The sequence below is a fragment of the Misgurnus anguillicaudatus genome, chromosome 3, assembly GCF_027580225.2.
Source record: "Misgurnus anguillicaudatus chromosome 3, ASM2758022v2, whole genome shotgun sequence".
Lineage (NCBI taxonomy): Eukaryota > Metazoa > Chordata > Actinopteri > Cypriniformes > Cobitidae > Misgurnus > Misgurnus anguillicaudatus.
The window spans coordinates 3781558-3806547 of NC_073339.2; the positions used below are offsets into that span (position 1 = coordinate 3781558).

The 24990-nt window shown below is 37.5% G+C and overlaps 2 protein-coding genes across 2 annotated transcripts in view; both read left to right on the forward strand.

Annotated features, from left to right (window-relative positions):
• Positions 1–24990, forward strand: part of LOC129443872 (uncharacterized) — a 70094-nt gene that overhangs the window by 32261 nt on the left and 12843 nt on the right. Inside the window, exons 62-78 of the mRNA XM_055204119.2 lie at positions 848–1057; positions 1247–1301; positions 2063–2149; positions 2225–2428; positions 2657–2732; positions 2830–2989; positions 3092–3184; positions 3291–3441; positions 4338–4501; positions 4609–4764; positions 4880–4939; positions 5018–5108; positions 5449–5497; positions 5610–5700; positions 5849–5938; positions 6192–6297; positions 7769–7858. Coding sequence (XP_055060094.2) covers positions 848–1057; positions 1247–1301; positions 2063–2149; positions 2225–2428; positions 2657–2732; positions 2830–2989; positions 3092–3184; positions 3291–3441; positions 4338–4501; positions 4609–4764; positions 4880–4939; positions 5018–5108; positions 5449–5497; positions 5610–5700; positions 5849–5938; positions 6192–6297; positions 7769–7858 — 1933 coding nt within the window. The remainder of the gene's footprint in view (positions 1–847; positions 1058–1246; positions 1302–2062; positions 2150–2224; positions 2429–2656; positions 2733–2829; positions 2990–3091; positions 3185–3290; positions 3442–4337; positions 4502–4608; positions 4765–4879; positions 4940–5017; positions 5109–5448; positions 5498–5609; positions 5701–5848; positions 5939–6191; positions 6298–7768; positions 7859–24990) is intronic.
• LOC129443874 (complement C3) lies at positions 12990–21424 on the forward strand. The gene is given in 15 exon segments (XM_073860023.1): positions 12990–13122; positions 13548–13743; positions 13820–13982; positions 14293–14366; positions 14510–14598; positions 17761–17843; positions 17926–18013; positions 18128–18233; positions 18539–18659; positions 19168–19283; positions 19521–19667; positions 20038–20238; positions 21015–21206; positions 21285–21357; positions 21360–21424. Coding segments are annotated over 15 exon segments (1782 nt in total). The 5' UTR covers positions 12990–13054.

The window sequence follows — 24990 nt, forward strand, 5'->3', positions numbered from 1 at the left end:
GTGAAAACATCAATCCAATAACTTAGTTTGGGTAAACCATTCTGTGCAGGCATGTGAAAAATTTGGTCATTCAGATTTACCTGTTTTGTGAGGTAGGAAGCAAGGCCAATTACAATAATACCGCCCCTTAATCTGCACTATCCAATCACAGCACTGCCATGTAGTTTAGAGAGAAGCCAGAATTTTGAGGATGCTACGTCATTGACGTCCGTCAAATGACTGTTTCATTGACGCAATGACACAATAATGTGCCCTTGCTAGCCTGTTCCATTTACGTGTTCTCCGAATGCTTAAAAAGAGCCTTGCCTAGCCTCTGAAGAAAGTGACTTGTAAGGACTAGTCCTGCCAAGGAAGTATCCTTGACATGAGAAATGACCAAAGAGAAAGAAAAGATAATTGACAGTCCAATTGAGTTTCAATTTAAACAAACCACCATCATTGTGATCAGTGTTTGCATTTCATCCGCTCATTTGTTTTTTAAACGACACATCGACACACACACACACACACACACTTTTGCTCAGGCCTACAAAGTAGCAATTTTAACATGTTATAATAATTTATCTGTGGAGTATTCTGAGATAAAACTTCACATACGCACTCTGGGGAAACCAAATACTTATTTTATACCTAAAAAAAAATCACAATATGACCCCTTTAACTTGCGTTGTGACCTATTAACAGTAGGTGTCATTATTGTACAGTCCACATACATATCCTACCCAAGTTTATTAGATCCATGTCACACATTGTGATCTGTCACGATCTTATAAGATGGCAGAAATCGCACGTTTGTAGGTTTAAGATGTATGTGTGTGTTAGATATGATTTTCATGTCGTCTTACAGGTACGTGTGGAACTAAAGGAAACCAAGGATGTCTGCAGCATGGCCAGTAATAAACGCAAGTACTACACCACAGTGACAGTGAACGCTAAATCATCTTATTCTGTACCTTTTGTCATCGTGCCGCTTGCTTTGGGACGTCACAGCATCGAGGTGAAGGCCGCCGCGTCAGGGCGTGATGGCGACGGGGTGAAAAAAGATATCTTGGTGGTGGTGAGGCCAAGAAACCTTTCTAAACAAACCTAAAATGATCTTGTCTCTACTGTGGTTTACCAGCTCAACCAAAAATACACAGCTGGTTCTTCAGTACTTTTGGAATATAAAGAAATCTGTTTTTATTGTATGCATTTCTTCTGTTTATATACAAAAACACCTGCTGATGACTTCTTGTCTGTCTGACAGCCTGAAGGTGTTTCGACCAAACTTGGGGAAAATCTACAAATAAGCTCCAAGCGCGGTAAGAAGCCTTCAGCAAAAGCACAGACTTACATTTAGAGAGAGAAATGTTGGATAAGTGTACATTAAGGGGGCTGTATTATTATAATAAGAGCTCCTTATGACATGATAAGGGGGGGGGGCTAAATTTCAATGAGCTAATTTTTGCTCACACCTACAAAGTGGCAATGCTAACATGTTCATGCCATGGGCCCTTTAAATTATCTCCAATGTTTTCGGCCATGTTTAAATCTGTTTTAATCAGCGTCACGCCCTAGGGTCACCGCTCAGTGGTGTCATGCCCAGATTATCCTCGGTTTCTCCTTGTACTGCATTAGAAGTCATAATTGTGTTTGACTTCAGTGCTGTGCAGATGGATTGCCGCATGATATCATAGTATCGGAAGTGTGAGCCAAAAGCAATACTATTGTGTTGCTGTCAATCTCATATGCTGCTCGATCTACATAAAGTAGTAGTATTGTAACTAGCACACCACTTTTTTATCAAGCCACTTTGTAGGCTTTCGTTATAACATTTTTCTTATTACGTCATCCATGAACATGATTTGTGACTCCAGTCTGAGTGATTATAATGGTTAGTGGAGGTGAAGACTACTGTACAGGTCCCATGATTACACATTCCTTCCCAGCGTCATCAAGCGGCACTATTGTGCGGTGAAAATTACATATTGTGCCTTTATGCCACACCGATTCAAATTCCCACCCTGCCTTAAAAATGTGTGTTAGTAAAGCACAAACACACAACTTCTGTCTCCCCAAACAGGTACCCCTCATGTACAGGTGGTCAAGAGCCTTATACTGAAGGACCAAGCACCAAACACTCCTGCCAACACATATATCACTGCCACAGGTGAGTTTACTAGCATCTGCCAGATATTTTGAACATAACAACACACCTGATTAACTGTCATCACTTTTTATGCAGGAGAGTCAATCAGTATCACCATTGAGAAAGCCATCAGTGGTCAATCCATGGGATCTCTGATTTACCAGCCTAGAGGTTGCGGAGAGCAGAACATGATGGGACTGACGATGCCCGTCATTGCCACACATTACCTGGACCGAACCAGTCAATGGCACACAGTGGGCATTGGACTCAGACAAAAAGCTGTTACATATATCGCCAGAGGTAGTTCATCACAAGAGTATTTTCACCAGTTCATTGTAAATGTAAAATGCTACAGTCTAGCGATGCTTAAAATTGAGTTTAGATTGCCAAATGTTATGGGTTCATATCCCAGCCTCATATATAAAATTCTTTTAAAAGTTGCATTTAAAATCGATTTGATAGAGAGGTCACATCTATTTTGCCAGTAAATTAATAGAGTTTGTTTACTTTTATGTGTGTGATTGACAGGTTACAATCAACAGCTGGCGTACCGTAAAGGTGATGGATCGTATGGAGCATGGATAAACCGTCCAAGCAGCACCTGGTAACGGTTGATGTTTGCCTCTGCGTTTTTATCATTCAGGGTCAGGGATCTCCGCTTAAGATTCTAATTTGTGCTTATTTCTTATGTTTTCTTCGAGGCTGACGGCATATGTCGCGAAAGTGTTTGCAATGTCCAGTAACATCGTGAACATAGACCAAAATGTCATCTGCAGCGCCCTGAGGTGGCTGATATTGAACAGGCAACGGCCTGATGGGTCTTACAGAGAAGACGCACCTGTAATTCATGGAGAAATGACTGTGAGTCATAATATAAAATTTCATACTCATATTTACTCCAGTTTGATCTGCTTAGATGATACTAAGTGGTCCATTTGTGTTTTTTACTGCTACTCTGAACAGGGGAACGTCAGGGGACAAAACTCTCAAGCCTCCATGACGGCATTCGTGCTTATTGCTCTTCAGGAGGGGCGGGGAATCTGTGGCGGTATTCCTGTAAGTCTGCTAAAACTAAACATCATTGATGTTTATAAATATTATTAAAAATCAATTCATATGTTTCATTAATCTATTCTGCATTTCATTCCTCTGTACTACCCAGAGTTTCCGCAACAGCATTGCTAAAGCCACTGCCTACCTGAAAGCTCAATTACATGCTCTGGCAAATCCGTACGCTGTTGCCATGGTGTCCTACGCTCTGGCCATTGAAAATGCACTTGACAAACAAGTCCTGTTAAGCAAAGGCTCTGCAGGTAAAGATTAAAGACTTCCCAGATTTTTCCATATGAACAATATTTTCTATATTTGATTTAGGGTGTGTTCCCCAAAGCATTGTTATCTAGCGTGATAGTTTCAGCCCCTAGTGAGTTGTACACTGTCTGGCAAATCTCAATAGTGAGATCCTATTGTCTCAGACTGTTTTCAATGGAAAGCTCTGACTAGCTGCGTTTAAGTTACCCTTTGAATTTGACATTGCGAATTGAAAATATGGCCAATGGTAACACGTCAGTTTCCATTGGCTGTATTTTCAATTTGTGCAACTTGAAGGGTAATTGAAACGCAGCATCTGTCGATTTGGGTAAAGGAGTGAGGAGCAGCAGCTCATTTGCATATATAGGTACATCCACGAAAACCTTGACATGATCTTACTCTGTGGATATTAAAGAAAAACACCACCGTTTTTCAATATTTTACCATGTTCTTACCTCAACTTAGACTAATTAATACATACCTATCTTTTTTAATGCGTACCCATAATCTTTGTACAGCGCGTCATGAATGTGTTAGCATTTAGCTTCGCCCCATTCATTCCTTAGGATCCAAATTGATGAATTTAGAAGCCACCAAACACTTCCATGTTTTCCCTAAAAAAAAGACTGTTACATGAGTAGTTACACTCATAAAAATAAGAACTATACTGTATGGTGGAAGAGCACTAAGTTTGCCAAAGAGCTGCAAGCTAAGTTTTCTTCAGCCATACAATATAGTTCTTATTTTTTATCCGCTTAAAAATGGTCACGTTTTATTTATTTTGTTTTTCATGACGCGGTGTACAAAGATTAACTGCACGCATTGAAAAAAGATAGGTATGTATTAATTTGTCTAAGTTGAGTATGTGAATATGTAAGTGTCATTTGATCTAATACAGATGGAAGTAATTGGCCTGTGGGTGGGAGCATTTACTATGGCCTGGAGGCCTCGGCGTATGCGCTCCTTGCATTTGTCAAAGCCAAAGATTTCCAGAGAGCAGCTCCCATTGTCAACTGGCTCAATAGCCAGAGGCGGTCTGGTGGCGGATATGGGACTACTCAGGTATTTAACAAAAAGTAGTACATACATGCATATCTATTAGCTAAATATAAGGACAGACCATACCCCGGAGCTTGAAATGTAGTTATTTTCACACATCACCATTCCAGGCCACCATCATGGTATTCCAGGCTGTGGCTGAGTACAGGATCCAAGTGACAGACATCAAGTCAGTGGACATGGAGCTGACCATCCGGGTGGAGGGCATGCGGCCCGTTGTGTGGACTTTCAACAAAAACAATGCCCATCTTACGAGGACAGAGAAGGTGTGTGTGTGTGTTGACAGATGTTAGACAGAAAAATACACAAGTGATATGAAGGATCTGTTTAGTGAATGTAATTTTGATTATTGTTTTCCTACATCACATTGTTCATTGACAGATCCCATCTAACAGAGAAATCACCATCACTTCCAAAGGTTTTGGAGAGGCCTCTGTTACCGTAAGTAAATAAAAAAGCAATGCTCCAAACTTAGACACTTTGCATAACTTAACCGGTGTGTTATTAATCTGCTGTCAGGTTATGACTACGTACTATGCCAAACCTAAAGAGAGAAGCACTGACTGCAAGAACTTTGAGCTCGAATTGTTGTTTGAAAAGGAGGATCAAGGTCTGATTTTCATTACATTTTCAATTATGAATGTATAGGAATATTATTATTATGAATATGTTATTATGAATACAGTATATAATTTGCAGTATATCACTTATTTTTACAGTAGCAAGACATTTACGGAAATGTGCCAAACCCCCTTGATCTTATTTATTTACTTGACGTACACCCCTAAATAAATATTTTTATTATTTAATAGCACATTTGTATGTTTAACAAAAAAGTTTTTTTTTTTCATCTATTTTTATCAGTACTATTTATTATTGCCTGTTATTGGACCTTCATCTGGTATTTTTTTTATCTATCTCTATCTATCTCTCTCTATCTCTATCTCTAGTTACGTATCATGGAGCAAGTGAAAGTTACAAACTCACCATCAACAGCAGGTGGAAAAACGCTTTTCTGTATCTGAATTAAAGATATACAGAAAATATACAGAATTAAATGTTAATATTTTTTTGGAAATGCTCTGAGGTTTATTGTTTTGATTTTTTTCAGATATCTGTCTACTGATAGAGAAGCCACCATGTCTATACTGGATGTGTCCTTACTGACCGGCTTTGTTGTGGATGAGGCCGATCTAAAGGCGGTACAAAGTCTTTCTTTATGATTCAACATTTAGTTTTTTGTTTTACAACTGGACAAATGTTATTCTAATTTTTCCAAAATAAATTGGCTGAAATGTTGATAATGGGGCGATGACGAAAGCTCTCCAACTCTCTGTTCTTCTCTTGCAGCTGTCGACAGGACACGGCAGACTGATTCAAAAGTTTGAGATGAATAAGCAGCTGTCAGATCGAGGATCTCTCATCCTCTACCTGGACAAGGTATCTGTGTGACTTTGACTAAGTCCCAAACATTATTTAAAATAAAGAAAATGTAATACTTTCATTGATTTTAAAACTTTTTCACGTTTACAATATGACTATGAATAGAGAGGACCACTTCTCCATTTCCACAGAGAAAGAACAAAAGCTAATCTTGATTTACATATGCACTGATATCCACATGGGCTGTTTCTGTTTACAAAATGTGTATTACTTTGTTTCTGTAAATGCTCAGTCTTTTTTCACACTGCAGATTCCTCATCAATCGAAAAACAAAGTGACCTTCAGACTGCACAGGGTTATGGATGCAGGTTTTCTTCAGCCAGCTGCAGTCACTGTATATGAATATTACTCTATAGGTATGAAACAAATTCATAAAAACTTATTAAAATGACTAAATGAAGAGCTCAGATGCAAAACCCTCTAAACGCCACCTTCATTAAACATGACAATGATTTTAAATGGGCCATGGCATGAAAATGTTAGCATTGCCACTTTGTAGGTGTGAGCAAAAATTAGGTTATTGAAATTTGGTTCTCCTTATGATGTTATAAGGAGATCTTATTATAATAATACCACCCCTTAATCTGCACTATTCAACCACAGCACTGCCATTTAGTGCAGAGAGAAAAAATAAAACCACCGTCATTGTGATCAGTGTTTGCACTTCATCAGCTCATTTACATTTTAAAGGACACACCCAACACGACACATTTTTGCTCACACCTACAAAGTGGTAATGCTTACATTTTTATGCCATGGGCCCTTTAATGCTCTCGGCATGTATTATATGTTCATCAAATACTTTTGGTTTAAATCTGCTTAATCCCGGCCTAAGACCATTTAGAAATATCGTGTTGTTGGCAGAATCCATTAAAAGCGTTCAGCAAAGTCCTTAAAGTGCATGAAATATGAATGTGAAACAACCATGGATCATATTTAAACTTGCGTCCCTTATGAGTACTTGGTCCTGAATACAACCTGAATACAACTTTCGGAGTTGCAGCCACATGCATCACAGCGCCCCCTAATCAGTCCCTTCAAAAACGCAATTATGCGATCGCATGATTCAACGCATAATCTGCCAAAGTCTGCATATTTATGCGGGGGGCGCATTTTTTCAAATACGCCGCACTTTCGCAGCATAAATTGCTGATTCTTGTGCGCAAAATATGCGGGGCTTGCATGATTTCATAACCCCGCTTTTTCGTAGCAATCACATATATCGTAGCAGGAAGGTGAAAAATTTTGCATTTACTTCACATAAGTGAAGCTATGTCCCCTGTTGCTATGGGAACGTTATGAAGTGATGTGATTATGTGACGTGAACATCACTGAAAAGCTGCAAACAGTTTTTGGAAGTTCATGCAGTTTTTGCAAGTTCACGCAGTTTCATCGCATAAATATCCCGCATATTCCATCACATTTTTTAAGAAAACGTGCTGCAAGATCAATAATTTTTGGAAGTTTTTCTGGAAGGACTGCCTAATGGGTGTTTCAGTTTCTACAGTTTTACTTATTTTGAATTCCAACTTTCTTCATATCAAATAGTGGATTTTTTTAGAAGTGTAGGTTTTTGCCATTTGTGAAAAACAACCATAACCTTTTCATTGCAATTAAATAAAAAGTACGGAGCCTAAACATGAGAACCTGATCAAAAATACCCTTTTACAAAAACATGTCAGACGCATGTTGAAACCAGTGTTTCTTAATATTGTATTATCTGTGGTACCACCACAACCAAATTGAATAAAATAAAAATGTAATCCTCATCTATCAAGCTAATCGTTTACTATATTTACCCCTGTGATGTCATTTCTCCATGTTTAGAAAATCGCTGTATGAAATTTTACCATCCGACCAGAAAGGAAGGAGCTCTTAAAAAAATCTGCCATAAGGAAGTCTGTAAGTGTGCCGAAGGTACAGTAATACCATATTTCATGAAGAATATACAGTAATACTGTTAATCTACAGGACATTAATGTCTCTCTTCATTGCTGTTATAGAGAACTGCAGTCTTCAAAGAAAAGAAAAAATCGATGAGGCTCTGCGAAATAAGAAAGCCTGTGAACCGACAATAGATTATGGTAGACCCCCCAAAATACATATGTGTACTACGTGTTTGTTTGCATATGTTTCATTGCAATAATTCACTACTGACATTTTAATGCATTTTCATAGTTTTTAAAGCTGTTCTTCTTAATGAAGATGAAGACCTCTCATTAGTCTCTTACACCATGCGGATTGAGATGTCCCTCAAGAAAGGTGCGAGTTTGGTCATTTTGATTCAGTATTCGGTTATTGCTTCATGGCTCACCCATCATGTCTCTCTGTTTTGGTTTATGCTAGAAGTTAAAACTAAGCAGCGGTCATGTCTCAACATACTTTTAATTATGTAGGGCCAGAGAAAGACGTTGTGGGGAGGAACCGTATTTTTACTTCACTAATCTCCTGCGAAAAAGCTCTGGGTCTAAAGAAGGGCACCAGCTATCTGATCATGGGCCAGACTAAAGATGTACAACTGGATGGTCAAAAGTGAGTGCATTTTTACGTTATCATATTTTACCTGTGACGTTATGCACATTGTTACGCACATTCGTTGGTCACTCATTGAAAAGCTTGTTTGAACCGGTGTCTGTTGGATTTTTTTTCAGCGGTCAGTACGCTCTGGGTGAAAGAACATGGGTGGAGCATTGGCCCACAAAGGCCGAAAGCGAGTCCAGCCCTCAACTCAAAGCCAAATATGATGGCATGTCGAGTCTCCAGCACGATCTCCTCTATGGATGTTAATATAAAGGCGTTCGCTGCTCTCATTGGCATACAGGACAGAACTAGCATGTTAAATTTGAGCTAGATATATACAATTAAGTAGTGTTGCTTCAGCTATAAAGTGGAGGATTTGTGTAAGACAACTGTACGGCTGCTCAATGCTTTCTGCTTAGTTCTTCTGTTGTATTATCAGCGCAAATGTTAAACTCAAACCTTTATCCATGTGTAAGCAAACTGATGAAATAAAAATGGTCTAACATGAACAGTTTTACTGCTAAGTTTTGCTTGCACACACAATGAATTTTCCAACCCCAGTACAACCACAAGACATAATCAAATGAAATAATAAAAGATAAGAAATAACTGTTACCGAGCTAACAGAGAAAAGTTCTAAGAATGTTCTTTTAAAGTAAAAAAGTAAATATAAAAAACAGTTGTTTTAAGCAATGTGTGAAAATTGTTTGAACATTATAGATGTAGCATTCCTCCAACATTTAGACAACCCAGAAACATTCCTAGAACATAAAAACTGGACACTTTTTACGTTGGCATAACATTTTTGGGAACTTTCAAGAATCGTTCTTAGAACTTTTTTTCTGTTAGCTGGGAAGTACAAATACATATTTTCTGTAAATATAAGAAAATGTAGGCAAAGGAAATGATTTTCTGATGCAGGTGAAGAGGTTTTGTCCAGGGTGTGTGTCTGTAATCATTTTATTAGCCTAAAAATCTATTCAGCAGTCTTGAATCTTTCTAGCTATTCAAAACTTGCCAACATAAACAAAGGGACTCAATCACCAGTGCGATGGATTTTTGTTTATTGTGTTATCCACAAGCAGGCCAAAATGGATTATAGTGATTCTGAAATCGTATTGGTTAAAAAAATGGTTCCCTCTATTAATGACTAATGTGAACAAATGTAATATTTTACAGCTATATTTATTTGTATAAAACAGTGTTACAGAGGTCCATTTCATTTCCAGAGGCCAACTGCATAATTTAACCAAAATGCATAAACATAAAATTTGTTTACAAATGTTTTTTTTATGAACCAAATGCAAGTACTTTATCTCGGTTTATAAAAACCACATCCTAGCTTAGCTTAGCACAAAGACTGGAAGTAAATAGCCCCAGCCAGCACACCGCTCCCAACAAGTGACAAAACAACGCGAACATTTTCCTATTGTAAGGGTGGATTCACTACAGTGGTTCAGTCTGTAGGAACGCCGAAATGACTGAGAAATGTTAACAGCAAGATATTATAAAACTGTATATTTCTGGTCAATTATCACCCTTCTGCAACCTATACCAACGACGGAAATAAGTGCAGTAATAATAGCAAAATATGTGGGAGAGCATTGCTAGAATATAAATATATTGAATTGCAATTTGTAGCGTTTAAGTATTAACACTAAATCAAAACTAAACAACAGATTTGTAAATGAAAAGGTTTAATAACAGCACTGACTTAAAGTTACAATTGAAATGGTTACACTATAAATGCATTAAAATGGTACTTAATACAAACAATTAACTGTTTCCAATGTATGTGAGATATTACCTGATAAGAAAGAGAAAGAAATAAAGTTGAGAAGAAAGAGAATCACCATTAAGAACTGGAATCTAGGCCTAAAGGCCTAAACCCAAGAACTCAGGTAAAGAAGAAAAGCAGAGGGCAGAAAGCAAAAGGCAAATGCCAAAAGGCAAAAGCCCAGAGCTCATGAAAACCAAGACCTTTATTCTCTATCCCTTGACCATGTGACTAAACCTAACATGATACATTCAAACTGACCAATCAGAGGACCACACCTTTAACCCCCACTGTATTGAATGAACAGCTGTGACAATAGTCTGTGATCAGTAAGCACAGGAATGCAGATGGTACCGTATGGAAATGGGGGTTGTGACGAAGTAATAAATTCCTATATTTTTAATCCTACATTTCCATTGGCTTTAAAGGTGCAATTTGTAACTTTTTGAAGGATCTCTTGACAGAAATGCGATATTATCTACATATCTATATTATCAGTGGTGTATAAAGACTTTACATAATGAACTGTATTGCTTTTATTACCTTAGAATGAGCCGTTTTTATCTACATACACCCACGGGTCTCCGTACATGGAAGTCACCATCATGTTTCTACAGCCTTAAACTGTTCCACAGAGCACGCTTCGTCCCTATGTTGTTTTAAATGTTGTCGACATTTTGTCCTGCGCCAGCAATCATAGCTTCTCTTTGCGTTTTGAAATTGAGGTTGGTTGCATTTCGCAATCTCACTGCTAGTTGCCGCAAAAAAGACACATCTTTAAGAACAAAAACATTTTTAGTTGTTGTTATAGTTGTTAAAAAGTGATTTTGTAAATGTATGCATTTGTCAGGCGCTTCAATGCAAAGCGACTTAGAGTGGCATTTAAGGTTTATATTTTCAGTATCGGTATTCCTCGGAAATCCAACCAAAACCTTTGCATTGCTAACAAAATGCTCTCATAAACTGAGCTACAGAATTTTTTTTCCGGAAAAACTGAATGGTTAAACACTTACAAAGCACGAAACAAGACTTGAAACAGCAAAAATGTAAAAGGTAATGGAAATAGTACAGTAATTCATTGTTTTGGTCAACACATGTTATAGTATCGCTGGAAAAAATGATTGTCTGCCTAAATAATAATTAAATCAAACGAAATTAGAAATTACCAATATATTTCTTTGTAAAATCCCACTTCTGTATTTGTATGAAACTACAGACTACCCAGATTTCTCTTTTTATGAAAGATATGTTACTACATGCAGTGCTGGGCAAGCTACTTGGAACTTCAAACTTTCAGAGGTGTACGCGGATCTGGAGCTACCTCTACCATCATTTAAAATCAACTCCAGACACAGTAACGAGACCCGCCCTCCCTTTCACCCTGATTGGCCCCGACCTGACCCTGACTCTATGAAACAACTAATCAAACTGATGATGGCAGTGACATAACCCAATCAGAGGTAGAGCACGAGTCTTCACAGGATGCGAATGGTAATGTTTTGTATGAATAAAGGCTGCACAACTTGAAAATATGGGAAAACAATGTTCCGTGTCGATTCAAAATGACGCCCTTATTCACAAATTCAGGACGACTTCAGAAATGTTTGGAAAATTGTAGCTTGTGTGGAAGCTACCGCACTACTTGGTCAAAAAAAGAGCTTAGCTACCGCCAAGCTACTGAAAAATGTAGTTAAACTACTAGCTTCGCTACTTGTAGTGAAGCTACTGCCCGGCACTGACTACATGAGATCAAACGATGTAGAGCTCTCTGTTGGTCAATGTAAATTATTATAAATGAATTATTATAAATTAAATAGATAAGCACAATCATGATGTGTTGTCAATCGTTTAAATAATTTACAGCTGCTCACACAGATACGGTAAATAGACATACAGTGAGTGTAACAGAAACTCTAGCGATTAAGCAATTTTGGTTGTTGATTTCTGGTTGATTGTGAGTTCGCTTTTTTTGCAGATAAAACATTTCCTAAACCTTCTCCACCCAAACGGTGTTTGACCCAAGTCAGTGGCCACTAACATGCATTTTTTTTAAGATTTATATATATTAGCAATTACATGCAAATGTCAACCTTACCATAAAACATAATACTGATATCTCGGATGTCAATATTTCATGGCTTAAATACCCATTATGCGCACTCATATTATTATAATTTTTTAGATAGTCACATTCATAACAGAAGACTGTTGTGCCTATTGTGTTGTTTTTTATCAATTTGCCTACACACAAAATTAAAATGAAATAATTTTTTTATGTTCTTTGAAGAGCCGTTCACTCTTCATTTGAGTATAATTTCTTCTGGTAATATGTTTTTTTTCCACAGAATTAATAAGAACTATGTTATAAGTCTCCCTAAAACTTTTTTGTCTTTTTTTGTCACATGCATAACAAATGCATATTTCCATCATTTCCAAAAGTAAAAAAACATGCAAATATTGCTATTTTTCTGATGTCTGGACTTTTATCATTTGAATTTATGAAACATAAACAGATGGTTCAGTATACTGGTATTAATTATTAAATGTATTTTTATTTATTTTGCTTTATCCTATGAACGTTCTCATTCTCAAATTATAAAGATATTGTTATGATGGATAAGAAAACTGTAATGCGAAATGGAAGCACAACTGCGTAACGTTGATTTCACAACTGTCCCTTCACGGAGGAGATCAGTGCTGAATCATAGGTCAGATCCCCGCCCGTGTTGCCTAATAACGACTGTGATGGGAGGGAGACGAGGGATAAATTGAAAATGAGCATGTGATGGTTCACTTTCAGTGCGAGACAAACAGACATGATGTATTTGTGGCTACTGACTGCTGTGGTGGTCTTCTCACCCCTCCAAACACACGGTCTGCCCCTGTGAGTATAAAGCGCATGCACAAACAAACTGGACTTATTCATTGCATTTCAAAATGTAATGCAATTACAATGTACACGTTTACAATTCCTATCTATAACCTGTCTCTCCATCATTACTGTGTACAGCATTTCTTTCGCTACCACTTAGATGAGCAAATAAAAAAATGTTTTTGTGAAATGTCAAATGCATTAACTGCTTTATATGTTACAGTAAACCCTGTTTAAATAAATAACAAATAAATGTAACACGATACATTTTCAATGAATTTCAGGAATTCATGTTACCTTTGCCAGCCCTACCTGTAGTTTCACATGATATAAGTTAATAGTGGCGTTCGGCACTATATACATCCATGTGTTGAATTGTATTGCAAGTAGTAAAACGGATTTCTCTTGATGTATTCATAATTGTTTGTCTGTTAAAGTTACATTCTCTCATCTCCAAACCTGTTACGAGTGGGATCCCCAGAGAAAGTGTTTGTGGAGGCGCAGGACTATACTGGAGCGAGTCTGAACGTTAAGATATCATTAATTAGTTCTCAAAGCGACAGACGTGAACTAACCAGCACAACAGTTTTCCTGACAGCTGCCAGAAACTACCAGGAGCTGGTGGAAATAACGGTAAGAGATCTGCTCATCTGTGCTCATTTTCATGTCACGCTCTGTGTTTTTACTCTGCCTTTGGATCTACCTGCAGGTGCCTGGTAACGCGTACACCTTTCAGAAGGGACTTGAGCAGTATGTTGTCCTTCAAGCTCAGTTTCCACAGAAGCAGCTGGAGAAGAAGGTCCTGTTGACCTTCCAATCAGGACACATATTTTTACAGACTGATAAAACCATCTACACCCCAAACAGCATGGGTATGTCCTTAAAATTTACTATAAGAGTTATCATTATAGTGGTGCAATGTCCTTCATATTCATATGAAATATTTGGACTTTTTTGTCCATTTATTGTCCCCCCAGCCTGTGCTGGTTTGATTTTTTTGCTCATTGTTGAGTCAAATATAACCATTTCTCTGTCAATTTAGCCTAACGGCTGGGTTTGTCCCTTTCTGACCCAAGGTCAGGTTGAAAATAACCCAGCATTTTTTTTAGAGTTGTATATTGTTGTTGTATAAAATTTCAGCAGGATGTTTTTATTGAATAATGAATTTTTATATTTCTCTAGTGTATTACAGGGTTTTCTCACTCAGACCAGGAATGACGCAGGCTTTTGAAAGCGGAGTCCGTGTGGAGATCTTGGTAAATGTGCATTATATCTGTGTATTTGTGTGCACAGATGCGTATGTATACCTGTGCATGTATGTGAAGAATATGGTTTGATGTTGATGTTAAATGTCACATTTGTAATGTTGTATTGGAATGTGTCTGTGTAATACTGACAGACACCTGATGGCATCAGTCTTGAGAGTAAATCTGTCAATCCTAATGGTGGGATGACTTCAGGAACCTTCAGCCTCACTGATCCAGCAAGGTGAGCACAAGTGAGATGCATGATTTCATGCATTTTAGGCTTGTGAAATTTACACCTAATGCACATATTGTTTGTTCTTTAGTCTGAGAACTATTCTTAGTATGTTAGACAACCTACTATCCAACATGAAATAAATAAATAAATAAAGTAATTCTCATCTAAATTTTTACTTGTTCTGTGAAAACCTGTTTTGTGATTTACTGTTTTGTTCATAAAATCATCCTACATAATGTAAAGAACATTCTGTGAAAATATAACTTAAAAAATATTATTTACATGTATAGTAGCTATATCAATGTTATATTCAGATGTGTCACAAATTCTGACTTAAAGGTGCAGTGTGTAACTTCAGAAATGCAATAAAATATTCATAACTATATTATTAGTGGTGTATAAAGACCTTACATAATGAATTGTGTAAATATTGTTGTTATTACTTTAAAATGAGCCGTTTTCATCTACATACACCGTGGGTCCCCATACATGGAAGTGGCCATTTTGCAGCACCATGTTTCTGCAGTTGCCCTAAATGGAAAAACTGCTCTATACAGCGAGTTGTCTCAGATAACAACATGTTTGTCCTGTGATGGCAACCGTAGCTTATCTATGCATTTCGAACGGTGGAGTGAGCTGTGGACTGAGCCGTTGATTACAATTCACAGTCTCACCACTAGTTGCCACTAAAAATCTACACACAGCACCTTTAAAAATCCTTTACATTTTGTCAATAATAATTCTTGCTCTTGTTGATATATGTTTGATGAAATCCAAGGGCTTTTGGGTCCTCATAGCCAGCAACGTAACTCACAACTTTCAAGGCCCAGAAAGGCAGTAAAGACATGTTAAAATAGTCCATGTGTCTACAGTAGTTCAGTCTTTATTTCATGACAATATATTTTGTTTTCACAAAGTCAGTCTCCAATGCATATTGATAAAAGCAGCTCATGCATGCTTGTGCATCAACCATAGACATAGATATGAAGAGTTTGGTTCCAAAACGCAATAAATCCATTTTGACACATTTCGGTAAAAACATGTTTTCTATACCAAGAAAGTGACAAGATGAAAACCACTATTTTCTGTTACAACCTTTTACATAGCATCTTTAGATTATAAAAACATAAAAAATTCAAATCCATAATTTGATTTTCAAAGATTTATTATAAAAACGAATATTTTTTTCCACAAAATGCAATAAATCCATGACAAGTTTTTTTCCAAAATGCTATAAATCTATTCAATCAATGTATAAATGTGCATTCATCTTTGCCATTTTATATTCATTTAGTTAAACAGTGGTATCAACCCATTCTCACCAAAAAGCGTACAAATGACACACAGTGTGATTATCGTGCAATAGATACGCCAAATTCCGATTGTGCGTGCATATGCCAGTCCTTCCCATTCACTTTTATGGTGAATCGTTTCGTGTCGTTTTATTTATTGTTTTCTCATTTGTTTTCTGTTTTTTTTTTTACAATTTTCGCTTGGGTTTAGGGTTAGAACAACTTTTTGTTATATAAAAATGACATCCTAACCCAAACCCCAACTCTAACCCCAATTCCAAGCGACCATGGCTAAAATATAGATAAAAACATGGAGAAACCTGTATATTAAATAACCTGCTTAAACAAATCTGAAATCTAACCCTAAACCCAAGCGAAAATTGTTTAAAAAACAGAAAACAAATGAAAAAAAATAAATAAATGATGACTTACAATTCTTCCAGTCGAAAACAACCACAGGCTTATTAATCCCAATAAAGTATTATTTTGTTTTTGTTTGTTTGTTGATCTCGAAGTACAAAGTAGACAGGGATGTATAGTAACGAAGTAGAACTACTTCACTACTGTACTTAAGTACTAAAAGACATTATCTGTACTTTACTGAAGTATTATTTTTTTCTCCTACTTCCACTTTTACTTAAGTACATATTTTCGATGAGTTTAATACTTTTACTCCGATACATTTTTTATGTGCTGCATAGTTACTCGTTACACTCAAATGTTACGAATCATTCCAAACCCACATTATCACTGCCGGAGCGGTGATACACATTAAACACACACACGGTGGTCTAAACCAATCGGAGATAGTGAAGGGCGGACCCCTCCCTCCCTCTTACTCACAAATATGAGCCGGGGTTGTGGACAAATGTGAAGAGAAGAGAGAACCAAAGTGCGAGAGAAAGACCGAGAGAGAGAGAGAGAATGCGCGAGAAAGGGCGAGTGTGCGCGAAAGAAGGAAACCTAAATTCATTGAAACACCTTTTACCTTTACCTATTACCATTATATTGACTAATATTTCATTAATTCGGAATTCTCTATCACCAGATCAGTTAAATTAATCTGAATTATCTGAACATTCATGTCACAGCCAAAGGAATTGTGAGTGTCATTTAGCTTAAACATTTGAAATAATATAAAAAAAATTTATTCAAACTTTTGACTGTTTTCTTTAATAACTATATTACACAATACTTGTACTTTTACTTTCAGTACTTGAGTAGTATATTTTAAAATAAACTACTTGCAATACTTAAGTACAAAACATGTTTAATACTTTAGTACTTCCACTTAAGTGCTGTGCCTAAAGAGCACTTCAACTTCTACACAAGTCACTTTTTTGATAGAGCACTTGTACTTTTACTCAAGTCTAGGTCCCTAGTACTTTATACATCTCTGAAAGTAGATGAGGATTTATTGCGTTCTGTAGAAAAGGAGGAGTGGCGTTTATTGCATTTTGGGAAAAAAGGAAGAAAAGATGACAGAATAACACTGCGGATATTGGATTTTGCGTAAAATTAAGAATTTACTTTTAAATACTGACCTGATATAATACTGATTTTGGCAGTAACAAATTTTTTTTTTTTAAATGCCATTTATCGCGTTTTGGAACCAAACTCTTCATATATACATAGATGCCTCATCCGACAGCTCCATAATAATGGGACATTGATTGACGTATATCATTTGGGATAATCACAATGTTTTTGATTTGTGTTGAACGAAAGTCTTTTGGGAATGGAACGACATGAGGGTAATTATTGACAAAACTTTCATTTCTTGGGTGAACTTGCGCACATCTTTTAAGAAAAAGTCATTTTTTAGGAAGCTTGTAAAATAATGAATAATGATTCTTTCACCCTGGTGGTTTATTAGTCAAGGGATGTGGAGTCTTGTGGCCTGGCACCAGAACAGTCCGCAGCTAAACTTCACCACCAAGTTTGAGGTCAAAGAGTATGGTAGGTGTGTCTGAGAGGTTTAGATCTCTGATATCTAGAGATCTGGTTACATAATCTCAGTTTCCTTCTGTTGCTCCTGCAGTCCTGCCCAGCTTTGAGGTTTCCCTGAAACCACAGAAAGCCTACTTCTACGTGAAAGATGAAAGTCTGACAGTCGATATCGAAGCCAAGTATGGAACCTCTACTTTATGTTATTATATACTTGCTCATGTTATGTTTCTTCATAATGTTTTCAGAGAGATGTTACTGCATATGTTTTACATTAATGTGTGTGTCTCTTGAAGGTATTTGTTTGGGGAGAAAGTGAATGGTTATGGGTTTGTTGTGTTTGGTTTGATAACCAACGATAAAGGAAAGATCAGTATTCCAGGATCCTTGCAGAGAGTGCCGGTAGTACACACATGCACACATTCAGAAATAATGTTTTATAACATTTCTAAAATAATATCATTTAATGTTTCTCTATAATTTACATAACAAAAAAAAAAACGTTTTTAAACTATACAAAACATGTGTTTTAAACATAAGCACTGCATAATTTTTTTCATATAACATTCACACAACCAAAAAACGTTCTTAAAACATTTACAAAACTAAACGCTTTATATGTTGGCATAACGTTATTTGGTACTAAATTTAAATAGTGCACTGTATACACACACACACAGATACACATTCTCGCTTCTGTGTTTCAGATTTGGGATGGAAGTGGAAAAGCGGAGCTGAAGAGAAAACACATCTTGGGGACCTTCCCAACTATAAATCAGGTTGTCGGTCAGTCACTGTATATTGCCGTCAGTGTTTTAACCGAGACTGGTAAGAGACAATCACACCTGCTCAGTGTTTTATAATGAAATGACTAATAAAATAACTTGAATTTTTTTTTTTTAGATACACTTTATATTAAAGCATTGACAACATAATAAAACGTATATATCCATTATTTATATAAGAAGCGAGACAAAGACCACAAGTATAAAATTCTGACTATTGTGACATGCAGTTTGAAAGGTCTAAACATGTGCGCTCCTTTGTTGGTCTGAGTATAATTAAATTTACAAGGGGCTGATACACTTTACCATCACCTGTCTGTCAGTCGAATGTGGTATTATTGAGGTCAGCCATTTTAAATGACTTGCACAGTGCTAAATTTTGTCCAGTATAGCACCCCTTGTGGTGATGCTGAGAATGCAGCAGATACTTTTAGAATATCTAAAACATTAGGCTTGTGTGGCTGGAAGCATCTGTATTTATGTATGTTTACATATTGATCTGTGTATTATTAATTATTGTTATTATTATCACAAATGTATGTGTGTTTCAGGCAGTGAAATGGTAGAAGCGCAGAAAGGAGGCATTCAGATTGTGACATCACCATACACCATCCACTTCAAGAGGACACCTCAGTTCTTCAAACCTGGGATGCCTTTTGATGTCTCGGTAGGAAAAATTGCTTTAATACTTAAGAAAATGTAATAATCTGAAAGGGGGAACATTGGATGCTAAAATGAAGTAAAACTAGATTTTTGTAAAGCATAATGTTGAATTTTTTACTACATAAATAGTTCTTGGTATTGCTTCATGAGATCTGCAACAGCAAAATTGTGGGTTTGATTCACATATTCTGATATAAAATGTATACCTTTAGTCATTTAGCATATCTTTATTTGCTTAAAGGTTTATGTTACAAATCCTGATGAGACGCCTGCTGTGAATGTGGATATAGAGGTTAACCCTGGAGGGGTCAGAAGTCAAACGAAATCCAATGGCATTGCAAAGGTCACCATCAACACTCTTGGAAGATCTTCCAGCCTGGATATCACCGTAAGATCTGACTATCAAATGTTTCACTGATGATCCGGTGCCGGACAGTTCGATTAATTCTACACTTGAATGAAAAATGCGATAACAAACATATGTTGTACTTCCATAAATATTAGAGATGCACTGATATGTTTCCACTCCAGTTTGCCAGCTTCTGACACAAATTAGCTTTCATTAAAGTAAATAGTCTATGGGTTCACTTACATTTTCCTCCAGCACTGTGAAAGTTTAATGGGTGTTTTCAAAATAGACACAAGAAGGGTGTCTAGACCCAGATAGGGATCAGATCAAAGTATCTGACAAATCACTGTAGAAAACTAGTTTATTCCTAGGGGTTTTACATACTTTTCCTTGCCACTGTACTTTACAGATAAAGACCAGAGATCCACAGTTGCAAAGTGAGCAACAGGCGGTGAAGACGATGACAGCTCAGGCCTACGTGTCAGGCGCCTCCAACAACTATCTGCACATTGGTATTGATGGCGCAGAGTTTCAGATTGGCGACCAGATGAAGGTCAATCTGAACACGTTAAAAAGTCCCGGAGTTGGGGATCAAGATTACACATACATGGTACATACATTCATTTCATGTTTCATGATAAGATCTAATGAAAAAAAATACTATATAAAAGTTTTGTTTGTATGTGTCAGTGATTGACTTCAAGACCCCGCTTTCTCTTTTTATCTTATATAAATGCTTGTTAGGTCATATTTGTTATAATTTTAAGTCATATTGAGGACTCCTTGGAAGTTTGTTGAGGCCGTCTGATTGTATGAATCTTTTAATCAGTGTTTCCCAATCCTGGTCCTCAAGTACCCCTGCAAGAAAGTCTTAAATGCCTCCCTATTTAAAATATAAATTTAAGTTATCACCCTCCTTCCAGAATGGTTAACATTGCTGTGTCTGAAACAGTTCACTATTCCCTATGTAGAGAATGCCATTGAGTCAACTACATAGTCAAAACCATGGTTATTTTGTTGTTACCATGGTTTTACCAAAGTAACCATGTTTTTTAATCTAGTAATACCATGGTTCATTTTCGTAAGGGAGCTGCTTTCTTGGCCGCCATTTTTTTTTAACTCGACCAGGCTTGACCTATCAAATTCTCTGTCCATGCCCACATATGGAATTGTGAGACAGGACAATGACATTGGACATTGGATTTGGACGTCCCTTGATGCCTTCCTGCTTTAGAATGCTGCTCCCGAAGGCACTGATTGGGAAGCACTGTTTTAAATAATAACTAATAATAAGGTTCGCCCAGTGTTGTAAATCCTCGCCCTTGCCTCTTTTAAACCCAGATTACTTTCTTTCTTTTACTGACATTTACTATTGTATATTTTCAGATCCTAAGTAAAGGGCAGATTGTGACGTCGGGCAGGTTTAAGAGAAGAGGACAATCTCTGGTGACTCTGTCTCTACCTGTAACCAAAGACATGGTGCCGTCTTTTCGCTTTGTGGCTTATTATCATGTGGGATCAAATGAGGTGGTGTCTGATTCAGTCTGGGTTGATGTGAAGGACACGTGCATTGGATCGGTGAGTTAGCCCTGGTTATGTGATACCATGCACCAATCGCCATGCGTTCAATCTGTGATCTTCTATATGCTTTTCCAGCTTAAAGTGGAAGTTCGTGATGCGGTGAATGTCTACGCACCCGGTGAAAGGTTCAGCCTGGTGTTAAAAGGAGACCCTGGGGCCAAGGTTGGGCTGGTGGCCGTGGATAAAGGCGTCTATGTCCTCAACAACAAGAATAGACTCACTCAGTCAAAGGTATGAAGACTAAAACACTTCTTTGTTAACAGAAAAGAGGAGAGATTTTCTCACCTAAACTCGTTCTTCCTCTAAAAGATCTGGGACGTCGTCGAGAAACATGACACCGGTTGCACGGCAGGAAGTGGAAAAGGGAGCATGCAGGTTTTCAGTGACGCCGGCCTGGTGTTTGAGTCCAGCACCGCTGGAGGAACCAGCATCCGAAATTGTACTTCATTATGAATAATCTATCTGATGTCTAAACCTCTAGTGCAGTGTTCTTCACTCCCAGCCCTGGAGAGCCGGTGTCCTGCAGAGTTTAGCTCCAACCTTAATCAAACACACCTGAGCAAGCTAATCAATGTCTTCATGATCACTAGAAGATCACAGGTAGGTGTGTTTGATTAAGGTTGGAGCTAAACTCTGCAGGACACCGGCTCTCCAGGATTGGGAGTGAAGAACACTGCTCTAGTGGATGAATCTTAATAATTCACCGTTATTTTCTGTTCCAGATCCTGAATGTCCTTCTCCATCACTGAGAAAAAAACGAGAAGTAACAGTCGTACAGCACTCCAATTCTTTACGTAAGACTTTGCAGATTTAAATAATGTATAACATAAATGTATGACTGCTGGCTTAACACAGCAAGTTTTTATAATACAAACCATAATCAGAATATAATCAGATTATCTGTTCGAAGCGTAAAACACTTTTACAACCTTTGACCAGCACGACGTGTTAATGTCTAACAGACTTCCTCACTAGCAGATATGTGAACCCAGATGGCAATTACATTTGGCCCGGATCCGTTTTAAGCCCCTTGCCTCCGTTTCTATCTTAGAGACGTTTTGTGATAGTGAACCAGACCCGTGCCAGATAGAGGTTTCAGCATAAACATCTAACTGCCATCAGTTCAGTATTTATATAATTTTACAGATCTGGCCCAGATCACTTTTCCCACAGGTAATCGAAAGACATTAGCTGTGTCTGACACTGATTTGGTCCAGATCTGGGGCCTCATTTATAAAGCGTGCATACGCACACTTTACGATCAAATCTCTGCGTACGCACGCAAAAATCCACGGCAAAGTCCATATTTATAAAAACTGTCTTTGACGTGGAAAAGTGCATAGCGCCACGTCAGGGTCTGAGCAGACATACACACTTTTGCTTGTCTGATTGCTGTAGGTTTTTTGAAATATAAGCCATTCTTGATGTTTAAAATTAGGTTTAAACATTGACAAGCGCTTTTTTATATGTCTATGACATTAATTAGGCATCGTTTAAAGACTGAGATCTGAAACTGCTCGGCTGCGCGCACAAGATTCACGAATCTGAGCCGATGCTGACGATCAGGCGGTGCTGGATCGGTGCTGGCACATATCTGCAACCAGAGGTGTAAAATCCATGTGAGAAGGACTTTTACTCATGGCACATTTTACAACTCTGTCCGCAACAAGCCTGAAAAACAGACCAGAATCGGCTTCGGCCCAATGTGCGTTTTGACTCAGGAACGAGTCCGGCTCTATCGTTTTGCGGTTGCGGTCCTGTTCCGTTACAGCATTCAGTGGCTATCTGGGAAGCTCAGATGATAAAGGTCGCTAAAAAAATAAACAATGATATTGCCAATTGACTTTGTGCACTTTTCCATTTAAATGCACGAAAGATTAATTTAAGTAAGGAAGACGTGCAATTGGCCGTGAATCATATTCAATATTGTGCCCTCTCTAAGTACATGGACCTAAATACAACCCGTATGTGACAGTCACATGGACCACAGCGTGTGTGTGGTTCAGTTGCCAGCACATTTTGTTCCCACCTACAAAGTGGCAATTTTAACATGTTATAATAAATTATCTGTGAGGTGTTTTGAGCTAAAACCTCACATTTGCACTCTAGGGACACCAAAGACTTATTTTACATTTTAATAAAATCTCATAATATGACCCCTTTAAGTTACAATAAATGTGACATTTGTGAAAATAAGGCCCTCCTAATATACTAAGTGTGGCAAATGTTACAGCTTTCTACCACATGGTTTTGAGATCTTCTTAAGACTTTGAGATCTTTTATATCGTTTTGGTAACTTTGTTATTAACATTGTTTGATGTATAATCTTGGGTTTCAGACACAATCATCATCTGTCTCATTTTACCTCCCTCTAGTGAATAAGTACACTGGTCTTGAGAAGGATTGTTGTATTGATGGAATGAAGATCCTTCAGGGTTATACCTGCTCGTATCGGTCGTCATTCATTGTGGATGGAGAAGAATGCCGACGCGCCTTCTTGCACTGCTGCGAGGAGATGACCCGTGTAATGACGGAGTCTGAACAGAATTCTAAATTGACTCTAGCTCGCAGTAAGATCTTCCTCAGCACTATCACACCATCATCACTGCTGCACATGTGCTTGGAGTCTGATCTTCTGCTCCGTTTATACTTTCTCTACACTTGTAGCTCTCTTAGTTACTGTTGCTTGGTCTGTTTTCATACAATTGGGAAAATAGCTGTTGTTGTTATTATTATGGCTTGAAATGACATTTGACAGTTGTTACTTCTCTACAAGTATTAAATGTTAGTTTTGTTTTTTATAATTTTTTTTTTTTTTTTTGGCCCACTACAGGTGAAACAGAGAATTTCATGAACTCTGATAGCATCGTGACTCGAACCCTCTTCCCTGAAAGCTGGCTTTGGGAGGAAGTGACACTGCCTAACTGTCCATCACTAAACCCTAACTGGTCAGCGTGACTTTGATGCTCAAATACAGTAGTTTCGAACAGCCTATGATGATTCTTTTTCAATAAAGCTTCTTTCTTTTTAGTCAAACAACATCTGTTCCCAAAAATGATATCCAATTGAAAGACTCCATCACCACGTGGGAAATCACGGCCATCAGCCTGTCCAAGACTCAAGGTACAGACTGGGCTTTCTCGGTTCAGCCTTCGGTTAGGTCTCACACCTGTTTGTGATTTCAGTATATATACACAAAACTCGGTTCTCACAGTGGGCTAGCATGTCTAGTTTTTTTAATTTGCATGCAAAGATTTCTTCTATTAAAGCTTCTGTTACACCAAACATAATTACTGTCTATGGGTATTAACAGCAACACACACATGGACGGTACCCTGATATTACAAATAAATAAACTAAAAAATTAAAAACACTCTTTGTCTCTATAAAGGTATTTGTGTGGCAGATGTCCATGAGATGACAGTGAAAAAAGTATTTTTCATCGATGTAAAGATTCCTTACTCTGCTGTGCGCAATGAGCAGATTGAAATCAAGGCTGTTATTTACAACTTTTACAGTTCATCAGTAAAGGTAAGATTAGCTAAACTACAGTAACTATGCTAAAATGTAATAGAAAAAATGTGTAAGCGATTTATCTGCTGTACGGGATGAATGATGGCCATTGTAAAACATTTGCATTGATTTTTAACATCGTAGCTCCTAAATGTCGGAGTCAAAGATGGATGTCGTCACGGTCCTGCGATCCAAGATAACCTGCGATTATTTTTATGATCCTATGACCTCCACCTACTGAGTAACCAATGAAAATGCAATATGACGT